This window comes from Leuciscus leuciscus (genome assembly GCF_965113295.1).
Source record: "Leuciscus leuciscus genome assembly, chromosome: 1".
Classification (NCBI taxonomy): domain Eukaryota; kingdom Metazoa; phylum Chordata; class Actinopteri; order Cypriniformes; family Leuciscidae; genus Leuciscus; species Leuciscus leuciscus.
In genome coordinates, this window is record NC_138725.1 from 13,026,743 (window position 1) to 13,040,827 (window position 14,085).

Consider the following 14,085-nt stretch of genomic DNA (forward strand, 5'->3'; position numbering starts at 1 on the left):
TGGGTCTTGAATAAAATCTTCTTACCACACACCACCCAGTTTATAGACACTCATCAAGAGGGTCATGGATAGAAGACGCAACCCAAACATTCAGTTTACCATGCCAACCTCCTCACTTGCCCTGCCACAGCCTGCACTGCCACCCAACATTGCACCCGTGCCTAAACCATCAAAGGAGGCTGCCACAACTTCTTTCCAAAGCCACTTCTAAGACCGACACCGATAGCACCTTATCATAGCTCTCATGGCACCTACCTCAAATTCACTCTGCTACTCTTCCCTGAGTTTTCTTACTGTGTCAAATCAGATTCTGCCACCGGTGATTATATGTCATTATTTTTTGCCTGCTTTGTTTGTATATTGTGCAGGACATTTTTTGTTTTGTATTTCCTTATTTATTTTAACATGTACCTTTGACAATGGTGACAGAATATTTTTTTTCTGTGTGAATATTAATTAAAAAAATTCTTCATCTTACCCTGTACTCTTGTGTACACTAAAGTTCAACATTATAGACTTGTGGAGGGAGGCTGAATGGTTACTGTCATTGATTTTGCTGTAATTACTTACTGTACACAAACTACCTGGATTATTTCCCTTCTTGGAATTTATTTTGGGTTAAAAAAGTGAGCCTAATGTATATTACACAACTTAGACTTTTACATTAAAAAGATGATGCAAGGCAGGACCATGTCAACAGAGTAGCTTAGTAGCTCTGCATATGAAGTGTTTTCCTCCAATTGAAATCACTATTTATCTAAGCTGATGCATTCTCTAGGCTAACACATACTCTAATGTAGCAACACTAAAGGTTTATAACAAGAACCACAACAAATGTGAGTTATACATTTTAATAAAAAAAAAAAAAAATATATATATATATATATATATATATATATATATATTAGTGGTGGGCCGTTATCGGCGTTAACGTGCTGCGTTAACGCGAGACTCTTATCGCGCGATAAAAAAAATATCGCCGTTAATCTATTCTCCAAGTTGGGTTGGGAGATGGCTCTATACTACACAAGCTATGATGACGCAATCTACCCGCGGCCGCGAGGTAAACCCGGCTGCAACGCATATTCGTCGTCATCTTAAGTAAACACGGCTGAAAGTGAAAGCTGGTGAAAAAGATCGGTGCAACATCCATTATTTGGACTTGGTTCGGGTTTAAGCCGTCAGACGAGCAGCAGCAAACTATATACAGAGTGTGTGGGGTAACAGTTCGGTAAGTTAACACACGACTAATCCGTTCGACCACCTCAAATTCAAAACGAAACATGATATCACTGAATACCAGCGCGCGCGTATTATTCCCATTCCAATATATCTTAGTGGTGTAGCACATAATCTCGATTTTAAGAATCGTTGTTGTGTTTCTTTTTAACTGAAAAGACATCAGTTAGACAATATTCTAATTTTAAATTTGGGGTTTCATAAACTCCAAGCCATAATAAACATTAGACCTACTTAAGTCTCTGCAGCTAGTGTACTTAAATTTTATTTATCTGCAAAATTATGTTGTATACTTACAGTTTTGCACAATATATGTTCTCAAAACTACATACACCCTTTAAAAAAAAATACATTTAGCCATTTTAATCTAGATTAATCTAGATTAATTTCAAAATTAATCTAGATTAATCTAGATTAAAAAAATGAATCTATGCCCACCTCTAATATATATATATTAACACTTTTACACTCAAAGCTCTTCCAGAGCTTCAGCAGTTTCCTTATCCACAGTATTGCCCGTCAGGAGCTGGATATCTCCGTCTGATGTCCTGAAAAACACAGGTAGGCAAAACAAGACAATAGCCTTTCCCCAGTCTCTCGCCTTGCAGGACTATGACTCCTTACTATAGTGACTCCCCACTGCTTGCACTCCACGCCGAGAAGTTGAGAGTTGAATTGTGCACCACGATCTGAGACCAGGTAGGCTGGCGTTCCCCATCTGGTAAATATTTCCTCTACCAGCACTCGGGCTATCTGAGGGGTTTTAGCAGACCTCAGAGGAAACATCTCGACCCACTTAGAACAATAGTCCACGATAACAAGTAGATATTCGTTTTGCTTGACACTTTTTGGAAAAGGTCCCATGAGATCGATGCCCATTTTGACATGGTTGGTTTGTATTTTTGACACACTTGACATTCTTTACAATGTTTCCAAACATCAACTCTGATAGTTGGCCAGTAGACGGATTTCAGCAGTCTGAGCAAAGTCTTAAGTTTACCCAAATGCCCACTGAGAGGATTGTCATGAGCATAACCAGTTGTAAATGCCTAAAAATACTTGCAAGGATAAATTATAAATAATTATAAATTAAAAGGATATAGTAAGAGGAATATAGAGCAAACTATTATCTCTTGGTTAGGCTTTTTATTCTACTAAAGGCTCTCCCCTGTTGCCAAGGGAGACTGGGTGTTACCTCAAGTCAAAGGGCATGAACTACCCCTTCCCCCACAGCTGCTGTATACTGTTACAGAACTTAGGGTACCTTAAGCCCCACCTCTTTTTGACACCTTTCACTCCAGAGTTCACCAACAACAAGGCAGAGACAGGTAGAAAAAGAAGCAATTTTTGAAGATGACCTCCAGATAGAGGAGCAATATTTGGCTTCACTTTGATGAGGCTGGACCCCAGAAAACAAAGTGCAAACTTTGCAACAATATTTTGTCAGGCCAAGGAGGAACAACTTACTGCGTCCTCATCTGGCACCAGTGTCCAAAGGACAAGACAAAGTCAGATGACAAGCTTTGTGAGAACACCAATTGGCCTTGTCAAACAAAGCAAAGTGGATGAGAAGTTAGTTAAAATGATTGCTATAGATTTTCAACCTTTTCAATCATCAGTGACACTGGATTTAGAAGATTCTTGAAGGCAATTGATCCATCATACATTTTACCGAACCGAAAGACTATATCAAACACTCTGATGCCACAGCTCTACAGCAGAATTAAAGAAGAGGTGAAGGTGAAAGTCAGCAATGCCTCTGCTGTTTGTCTGACGACTGATACCTGGACGGCACGGACAACTACAAGTTGTATGGCATTCACTTGTCATTCTACATCGATAGTCTGTGGAAAAACTTGACTTAAACTTAAAGTATTTTATTTTATTTTATCAGGGGTATGTAAAATAATTCGAAATTTGAAGCGACACAAATCATCTCACACATGTGAAATGTCCAATAATTCCTTAAGTTGTATCTGTGAGAAAATTACCACATAGGCCTATCTTCAGAGAGAGAGAGAGAGAGAGAGAGAGAGAGAGAGAGCAACAATGAAAACATTAAAAAAACTGTGAACCCTCAGGCTGTCCCATTGATAGGCTGCTTATAAGGTACTTCCGATCAGCGCTGCGTCTTCTGAGAAAGAAGTAACTTGACAATCATGAATGTTAGCTTCAGAATGGGTGACAGACCAGATGAGCCTCTGTGCATCATGTCACAGTGTATGTTAGTCTGCTAATGCCTTTCCAGAGCCAAAGTTTTGTTCGTACTAAATTTATTTAATGTAAATAAAGATAAGAAATTCTCGCTTACGAGGATGTCAGATCATTGACAGAGGTCATTTTACAACCAATGAGGACATATTTATAAATAAAGACAATGATTTTAGCTAATAACATTTATTTTTAAAGCAGACTTTACAAAATACCATTTTTCAACTGAGTGAATCTACACCTGAGAGACCTTCAGAAGTCATAACTTCAGGGGTCATCGGCTTAGGTCAGTTTGCGAAAACACTGCATGTGTAAGTTAGTTTTCCAGATTTTCACCCAAAATCAAATACGGTATTACACTTTTCAAAGGATAATCTAGCTTTAAAGTTAGAATAAAAAGTTAAAAACCAAACATATCTTCATACCTGTTGTGTTCTGACACAAGGACATTAACTGGTTATTTTGTTTTATAAATTTGCTTTGCTTATTTCTACAAAAATCAGCCTGATAAATTTGGACTTAATACACGATTAAACAATATAATCATGCTACCAAATACGTCTGACACAACGTTTTTTAAGAAAAAGCAGTGTTTTAAAATACAACTAAACCATGATAGATGATTTTTTTTTTGACAGTCCCACGTACCGACTAGGGCATGAAAAGTTCAGCAGATTATTTGCGCTAAATGAATGGTTAATGTCATGGTGCAATGAGCAGAAACTGCTCTTTGTAAATAATTGGAATCTGTTTTGGGAGCGTCCTAGGCTTTTCCGTGCTGATGGCTTGCACCCAAGCAGATTCGGAGCGGATCTTCTGTCAGATAACATCTCCAAAATGTTAAATACCCTTTGACTAGTAACCAAAAGTCCAAATCATAGTCTCTGCTGCACCAATTCAACTGATATAAATACTAGTGTAGAACATTGCATAGAAACCGTGTCTATTCCTCGTTTAGTGAGATCAAATAATAAATCTAATGCAGGATCTAGGAAAAATCTAATTGTTATTAAAACAGAAAATGTTGCTATTAGTAAACAAAAACTATTTCTAAAGCTAGGTCTTCTAAACATTAGATCACTCACACCTAAGGCAGTTATTGTAAATGAAATAGTCACAGATAATAGCTTCGATATACTTTGCCTTACTGAAACCTGGCTTAAACCAAATGATTATTTCGGTATTAATGAGTCTACTCCTCCTGGATACTGTTATAAGCATGAGCCCCGTCTGATTGGTCGTGGCGGAGGTGTTGCAACCATTTATAAAGATATTCTAAATGTTACCCAGAAAACGGGTTATAAGTTTATTTCATTTGAAGTACTTGTACTAAATGTTACGCTCTTAGATGTTAGAAAAACATCCCTATTATCTCTAGCCTTGGCTACCGTATATAGACCGCCAGGGCCTTACGCTGATTTCCTAAAAGAGTTTGCAGATTTTCTCTCAGACCTATTAGTCAATGTCGATAAAGCATTAATTGTTGGAGATTTTAACATACACGTAGATAATCCAAATGATGCGTTAGGAGCTGCGTTTACAGATTTATTAAATTCATTTGGGGTCAAGCAAAACGTCACCGGACCAACACATCGTCTTAATCATACACTCGATTTAATTATATCACATGGAACCGATCCAACCGATATAGATATCATTCCACAAAGTGATGAAGTCACTGATCACTACATGGTAACTTGCATATTACGTACTGCTGTAATATGTCATGCGGCGTCGCGTTATCAACCAGGCAGAACAATCCTCCCATCCACCATAGATAATTTCTCAAATTGCTTATCTAATCTGTCTCAGCTGCTGCCTGAACCCAAACAAACAGATGAACTAGAAGAACTAACTAGCACTATGAGCACCATTCTCTCTAGAACATTGGATGTGGTTGCACCTATTAAATTAAAAAAGGTCAGAGAGAAAAATAAAGCACCATGGTATAACAATACTACGCATGTTTTAAAGAGAGAAACGCGTATTTTAGAGCGTAAATGGAAACAAACTAATTTAGAGGTCTTTAGAATCGCGTGGAAAGACAGTATGTCACGTTATAAAAAGGCCCTAAAAGCGGCCAGGGCTGAGCACCTCCGCAAACTAATAGAAAACAACCAAAACAATCCAAGGTTTTTATTTAACACCGTGGCTAGACTAACAAATAAACAGACGTCACCCGAACAAAATATCCCGTTACAGTTCAGTAGTAATGATTTCATGAACTTCTTCACTGAGAAAATAGAAAGCATCAGAACCACAATTGTAAACGTTCAATCTTCAATCGCGCCTTATAATTCAGCTTCAATTATCACCCCGAAAGAACAATTACAGTGCTTTACAACTATAGAACAAAAAGAGTTAAATAAACTTATCACTTCATCTAAAACAACAACATGTTTATTAGATCCTATACCAACTAAACTACTGAAAGAAGTGTTACCTGTAGTGGAAGATCCTCTCCTCAATATTATTAACTCGTCTTTATCTTTAGGTCATGTTCCAAGAACATTTAAACTGGCAGTTATAAAACCTCTCATTAAGAAACCACAATTAGATCATAATAATCTAGCAAATTATAGACCCATTTCAAATCTTCCATTTATGTCTAAAATATTAGAAAAAGTGGTGTCCGCTCAACTGGGCTCTTTCTTGCAACAAAATGAGATCTATGAAAAGTTTCAGTCTGGATTCAGACCGCATCATAGCACTGAAACTGCGCTCGTTAAAATCACAAATGATTTACTTTTAGCTTCTGACCAAGGCTGTATCTCAATACTAGTTTTACTTGATCTTAGTGCTGCGTTCGATACTATAGATCATACATTACTCTTAGATCGACTACAAAATTATACTGGTGTTCAAGGACAAGCACTAAGCTGGTTCAAATCATACCTATCTGACCGCTACCATTTTGTCTATTTAAATGGAGAAAAATCGATCATAACTCCAGTAAACTATGGAGTGCCGCAGGGATCTGTATTAGGCCCTCTGTTATTTTCAATATATATGATGCCACTTGGAAATATTATAAGGAAACATGGAATTAGTTTCCATTGTTATGCTGATGACACTCAAATATATATTTCATCACGGCCGGATGAAAACGCAAAATTTTCCAAATTGACAGAGTGTGTTAAAGATATAAAAGATTGGATGACCCGTAATTTTCTTTTATTAAATCCAGACAAGACAGAGGTAATACTTATCGGTTCAAAAAACCGCCCACAAAACCTCGCACAATACAACTTTAACATCATAGGATGTCCTGTTACTTTATCCTCTACAGTAAAAGACCTGGGTGTTATACTCGATTGCAACCTGTCTTTTGAAAATCATATTTCATATGTTACAAAAACAGCATTTTTCCACCTTAGAAACATTGCTAAGCTACGTAATATGCTATCAGTTTCTGATGCAGAAAAGTTAGTTCATGCATTCATGACCTCGAGACTGGATTACTGTAATGCTTTATTAGCTGGTTGTCCTGCATCCTCAATAAACAAGCTACAGTTAGTCCAAAATGCCGCCGCTAGAGTTCTTACTAGATCAAGAAAATATGATCATATAACACCGATTTTATCATCACTGCATTGGTTACCTATAAAGTTCCGTATTAATTACAAGGTATTGCTACTGACCTATAAAGCCCTAAACGGCTTAGCTCCAGTCTATTTAACGGATCTTTTATCACCCTATAATCCATCGCGCTCTTTAAGATCACTAAATTCAAGGCTTTTGGTCATACCTAGGATATCCAGAACCACCAAAGGAGGGAGAGCATTCTCACATTTGGCTCCAAAACTCTGGAATAGTCTTCCTGATACTGTTCGTTGCTCAGACTCGCTCTCCCAGTTTAAAACTAGATTAAAGTCGCATCTCTTCAGCCAGGCATTCATATAATCCTACAGTTCAAACTACAATCCGGCCTCTAGCTCATAAATGCCAGAGGAGAACTGGCCCCCGACTGAGCCTGGGTTCTCCCAAGGTTTTTTTTTTCTCCATTAGGTCACCTGATGGAGTTTTAGGACACCATTAGGTCACTTGATGAAGTTTTTCGGTTCCTTGCCACTGTTGCCTTTGGCTTGCTCAGTTGGGGATATTTTGGGGATATTTAATTTAATTTTATCAATCAATAAATTCCTCTTGAAACAAACTTTGTTGTATTATTTTAATTTAATACTGTGAAGCTGCTTTGATACAATCTGTATTGTGAAAAGCGCTATACAAATAAACTTGACTTGACTTGACTTGACAGTCCTACAGAAATGCATGTTGATTACTAAGTTTCAGGCGTAGTGCAACCATGCAATGTTCGAGAAAGCTAATATTGGTGTAATCTTTGCGAGGTCTCACTCACAACGCAAAACTTTGTGTTGGCTGATCCAGGCATAGCTTTACTAAAATAAAATATTATGGATGTAGTTGTACTGCAATTGTAAACTGTAATTAAACTATATTATATTTATTAATATTATGGCTTAATGTTTGTTTTAAAGTTTTGGTTTGTTTATAATACCTTTATTATTTTAACTAACACTTCAACATCCAGCACAAAATTAAAGATATGTATGAGCTATGGATGTTCTCTGACCCCAAATATACAGTTATGGCTCGTTTCCACTGAGCAGTACAGTACGGTACGGTACAGTACGGTACGGTTCGGGTCTGTTAACCATGATCTGGCTAGCGTTTCCACTGCCAACAGTACCCTTACTTGATAGGCGTGGTGTTTCGATCGACGTCATTTTCGCGCGAAGAAGAACATAGTAAACTACAATGGATGACATATACAGCAGATCTTGTTCTTGCTCCTCGACATGTTTGTCACATGAAGACAAGCGCCGACATTAGGCTTTTCTCAATATTAACTACGCAAAGTTTGTACTTGCCATGTGCGACTCCTACATGCAAATGGTACAGCGCGTTCTTAAAAGCGTCACTCAGCTCGCGATCTGCTACTCCGGTTATCTCTGTTACTCTGTATGTACATTTTAAGCAACAATAAAACGAAATATGTTATAAAACACTACTCTGCCTCTTTTCGTTTTCATTTAAATAAATTAAACATTATAGGGACACAAATGTGGTTCATGCGCAACGCATATTGATTATTCACTGCACGTTATACGTTATTCTATTTATAACAAAACTAAATTTAAAACACAACCCTAACGTTACCTCTTTTCGTTTAAATACTAAAAAAAATTACACATATTACAGGCAATATATGCATTTGTACAAATGTTGCAATAAACATCAGTGATAATCTTGTAATAAGAAAATGACAAGAAACCATATTTCTTTTTGTAAAATTTCAGTTTTATCAATAATAGCCAATATAAAAGTTTAAGTAAAAGGTACAAGAAGCTATACAATAAGAAATAAAGCAAACAATTCAGTCAAATGTCCAAATGCTGCGCTCTAGTCTAACATTACAACAGTAAAGTTAAATACAAATAGCCTATAATATGAAACTAAACTTAGCTCAGCCAAAACGATTGACAGGGAACGAATTATATATTCACGAGACCAAAGATCGCCCGTTAGGTCTACACAAGACAAATTATATCTCATGTTTAACCACTACCGTCGGAGTCATCGGCGAACGTCAGAAGAACTATAGCCGAGGAAAGGCTCATCCAGCCGGGAAACATGAGCGCCGAGCGCCCGCTGATCGCATGGATCTCACAACCGGGGAAAAACAAATCATCTTTATAAATAAACCACAGATTTGAGCTTTAAACAACTACATTCTCGCCTGAAAAACTCTTAAAATTACATTTCGTGACACAGTAACAGTAGTATTATATTAAACTGTATATAAAAAAATGGCGCTTCTTATGTTGTCATTCCCCTCGTAGCACGCGCAAGTGACGATTCTCTGTCAACCAATCAACGTCCTGCAGTGAGTCTAGCTCCACCTTTTAGTACCGTACCACTGTGCTAGGTACCCCAACGGAAGGGTACCCAAAAAGTGGTACGGTACGGTTCGGCTTTTTGGTACCATTCTCAACGTTTGGCAGTGGAAACGCAAATAAAAGGGTACCGACCCGTACCGTACCGTACCGTACCGCTCGGTGGAAACGCGCCATTAGATATTCTCCTACTTAGTATGTGTGTAAATAGTTGCGCTTAAATCTTTGGGTGTATTTTTACACGGCAACATATTTTGTCACACCATAGTGATGCAAAGTTCCACACTCTTGTAAAGCCTATGGACTAACTTTAAAACATCATATTTATACAGGAATCATACGTGTCCTTACAATCCATGTAAGATTCAAAAGACCAAATCACTAAGAAAAGAGGGTTGAAAAGAGCCGTTTATAATAAATACACAAAAGTTTCCAAATGATGGTTTTATTACTCCACTAGATTTAGTCATCTTGTTCAGATAGCAGACAACACTGCTTCACATTTTGTATGTTGGACTGTTTTGTGTTTGACTGTTTCCATCACAGTTACAGTATATAATAAAAATATGTAAGTCACAATAATGATAAATGTTTGTAATAATGGGACACTTTCCTGTAATAAGATACCTTCTCATTATGAAAACATACAGTAAATCCCATAATAATCAGCTACATCATATTAATGACTTACAACTCATAATAAAAGATAATTTCTCATAATCAAATACTTTCTTGATACTTTCTCATAATGATGTACATCTCGTAATGAGAAACTTTCTAGTAATGACTTGCTATCTCAATGTTTTTTTTGTAATAATGAGATAGCTTCTGAAAATTATGACTTCATATCTCATAATAATTAGAAACTTTCTCGTAATAACATTGCATAATATCGAGACGCTTTCTCATAATAAGGACTAAACATCTCATAATGAGAAATGTTCTAATAATAATAATGAGATACTTTCTTGTAATGAGAATTTTACGTAATAATGAGATGCTTGCTTATAATTATAACTCAGTATCTCATAATAATGTAAAAAAAATAATAAGATAGCAAGCAACCACCAAGATGTCCTGTTGCTCATCAGGGCTGTTAGGAAACTAACTTACACAGGAGAGACTTGTGCGGCTTCTCTCTGCTGTGGATCCTCTCATGTCTTTTCGAATCTGCTGAACAAATGAATCTCTTGTCACAGTGTGAACACTTGTAAGGTTTTTCTCCAGTGTGGATCATCTCATGTATTTTCAGACTTCTTGATCGACTGAATCTCTTGTCACAGTGTGAACACTTGTAAGGTTTTTCTCCAGTGTGAATCCCCTGGTGCCGTTTTAAACTGCCTGCTCTAGTAAAAGTCTTCTCACACTCAAAGCACATGTACTCTCTCACACCAGTGTGGATTTTCTGATGTTTATGTAAATATGGCAGCGATGAAAAACTCTTTCCACACACAGAACATGAATACGGCTTCTCCTTCGTATGAACTGTCAGGTGTGACTTCAGGTTTGATGTCCTAAGAAATGTTTTGCCGCATTGATCACATGAGAACGGCTTCTCTCCTGTATGAACTCTCATGTGAATCTGAAGTTTTTGTTTGTCTGAGAATCTCTTTCCACACTGATCACATGCGTGCGGCTTCTCTCCAGTGTGGATCCTCATGTGGATCTCAAGATTTCCTTTGATTGTAAAACTCTTTCCACACTGATTGCATGCATATGACTTCTCTCCAGTGTGGATCTTCATGTGAACATCAAGATGTACTTTTTGTTTAAAGCTCTTTCCGCACTGATCACACGTGTACGGCTTCTCTCCAGTATGAACTCTCATGTGAATCTGAAGATGTTGTTTGTCTGAGAATCTTTTTCCACACTGATCACACTTAAACGGCTTTTCTCCAGTGTGGATCCTCATGTGGGTCTCAAGACTTTGTTTGGTTGTGTAACTCTTTCCACACTGAGTGCAGGTGAAAGATTTCTTGACTCTTCTTTTCTTTAAAAATGTCTTTTTAGTCTTTGAGCGACTCAAAGGTTTTTCTCCAGGTTTGACATGATGTTCCTCCTCCACTTCACTCAGTTCTTCACTCTCCTCGCTCTCTTCTCTCAGTTCTTCACTCTCCTCGCTCTCTTCCATCAGGTCTGACATGAAAGAGAAAGAGTTATTTCCTTTTCAGTACAACAAAAATAATTCAAAGAGAGGAATATGAAGTGAAAGAACATACAAAAGAGTTCTGATGTAATAACAAAAAGTACTTTCCATAAATGAGGTACATTGATAATAATAATTTTTTTAAAACATTATAGACACAAATCCCACGTTTCTGTAGAAAGAACTATTAAATATATTTGATCAATGACACAATTATCTAATGTAAAATGTAATTTATTTGACTTAAAACTATTTAATTATTACAGTCCAGTCACACTAGACTTTTAATTCCAATGACTCCCATTCATTCGCATGTGAACGTGGGAAACCAGAATCTCGAGTTTCGCTGCGTTCCAGTTCAAGTGGGAACGACAATTAAATATTGGTCATTTATATCATAGTTTAAATAGACATTTGATTACTCTATTTAACTCTTTACATTATATTTTACTGGTTCATTTGGATTCCAGTGTCACTTAGAGTTTCACCCCGGCCAATAATGATGATCTCACGGTCACAAAATCATAAGTCTGATTATTAGTCGAAGGTTATGACTAATACTGGGCGGTAAACCGGTTTCAGTTTCGAGACGATATATATTTTTCATAAACTCATACCGGTGCGTTGCTGAAACAGTTGCTGTCTCTATTCAATGGCCATGAAGAGCGCTATGTAGAGTGTGTAGAGAGCGGACCGCTATTAAATACATACCCTTCTTACACTAATATTAACAACTTTATAACACAACAATAAATAACACAAAAACTAACTCTCTTTAATACTGCAAATACCATGTAGAGCATTTGATTCCCGAGATGCAGAATCACAGAATCCAGTCACTAATGGAACTTACTGTATAAAACAGAATGTCACACAAACCAAATATAAAACAGAGCTAATGACAACGGGATGGTTTTGATTCTGAAGAGACTGCCGGTAAGAGGAAATGTTTGCGTTGAGTTACGCTCGATGGTGTTTTAAGCCCCCAATGGCTCCTTAGAGGCAGCTAACCCTACCCTCAACCTTAAACCTACCCATCCCCTCGCAGCCTGGAAGGCGCTGTTGGGGGCTTAAAACACCAAGTGCCCGTTGGCGCTATCTAAGCACTAATAACTGCGTTTGGTGGCTTCGTGTAAATGTGCATGTTATGGACTTGGGTATTTATCATTGTTATTTTGGTATCTGTGATTAGGTTAGTGTTTAAATTGCTGAGCCTAAATGCCTAGTATTGTTAACAATCATTTAAAAAAGTATATTATCAAGAAATGATTAATATATTCAGTTTGCTAAAATTAATGTTCTGTCTAAAATTCACTGTCTTAATGTGAAATCAATTCATTTGTTAGAATATTTATTATGGTAAACATGGTTAAATTCCCTTCGAATGAAATTCAAATCTGGTTATAAAAGCTAACTCTTTGAAAACTTATTTTCTATGGTGTAAAATAGTATTAATAAAAAGAAATAGTATTGTGCTAACGCTTACTAAATTAAACCCGTATAAATTATGTACATTGTGAAATTGTTGTGGTTGAATTCATGTGCATTGCTGTAAATATTTACACTGCTTTGTTGTGTGTGGTTTTAAAGGTTTTTCACCTACTGAAAATTCTACAATAAATTGAGAAAAGTCAACTTAAGTCTCATTCTTGTTCAATTCAGAAGTAAGGAACCGCTTTCAAGTGTGGGACCCGTGCAACTTAGAACATTTGACAATATGAAAGTTTCTCAAACCTCCCTCTACTGAACATTTGTTGAAAATCTGTACCATTTTCATAGTTTAACTGCATATCTAAATGTGATGAAGTGCTTGAATGTTTCTAACATGAATGTTCTTCAGCATCATGAATGAATGAAGAATAAACACCAACCTCTTTGTTCTTCAGGATCTTCAGTGTGTTTCATTCTGCAGGGTTCTGGATCACTCATGTTCTCACTGTCCTCTTTAATAAACTCAGTCTTTGCAGATTTCAGCTCTTCCTGATGCTCTGATGCTCGTCTTCCCTTTGTAGAATGATGGGAATTTACAGCATTTATTGGAGAATTGCTGTGGGAGGAGCTTCACTGATGATGTATTTGCTGTGGGAGGAGCTTCATAGTCCATGTGACTGCTGTGGGCGGAGCTTCACTGACTGAACTGCAGATTGGTTGGAGGAGATGATCTGCCAAAACCAAAAATAATCAGTAACTACGTTTATTTTTATAGGGTCAAAGAGCAGATGTAAAAAAAAAAAAAAACTGTCCATTTTAATGTTTAAAATATATTTTCAACTATAAAAGCCATTATCAATGGAGCGCAGATATTGAGTCACCATGGCAACAGCGCCAGACAAAAAGAGGTCTTCATATTTCTCACCAGCAGAACTGGATGAGCTTCTGCAAGCATATGGAGAGGACGAACATTATTATTATTTTTTAAATATCAGCTCCAGCAGCGAAGGACAGAGAGTTAGCTAGGGAGAAAATAGTTGCTCGAGTCAATGCGTACGTTTACATTTTAATTAGTTATACAGTGATGGGTGTAATTAATTACCAAGTAATCTAAATACTGTAATTTAATTAAAGGGATTA

At 37.0% G+C, this 14,085-nt stretch overlaps 2 protein-coding genes across 4 annotated transcripts in view; one reads left to right on the forward strand and one right to left on the reverse strand.

Annotated features, from left to right (window-relative positions):
- Nucleotides 1–14,085, forward strand: part of LOC309502537 (uncharacterized protein) — a 143,656-nt gene that overhangs the window by 125,712 nt on the left and 3,859 nt on the right. The gene's annotated exons all lie outside the window — the stretch shown is intronic.
- LOC309488845 (uncharacterized protein) lies at nt 10,465–14,003 on the reverse strand (the record flags this gene model as incomplete). The annotated part of the gene is made up of 3 exons (XM_082157261.1): nt 13,827–14,003; nt 13,386–13,676; nt 10,465–11,504 (listed from the first exon to the last, which is right to left on the reverse strand). Exons 2-3 carry the CDS (start codon nt 13,441–13,443, stop codon nt 10,465–10,467), a joined length of 1,098 nt encoding a protein of 365 aa, XP_082013387.1. The 5' UTR covers nt 13,444–13,676; nt 13,827–14,003.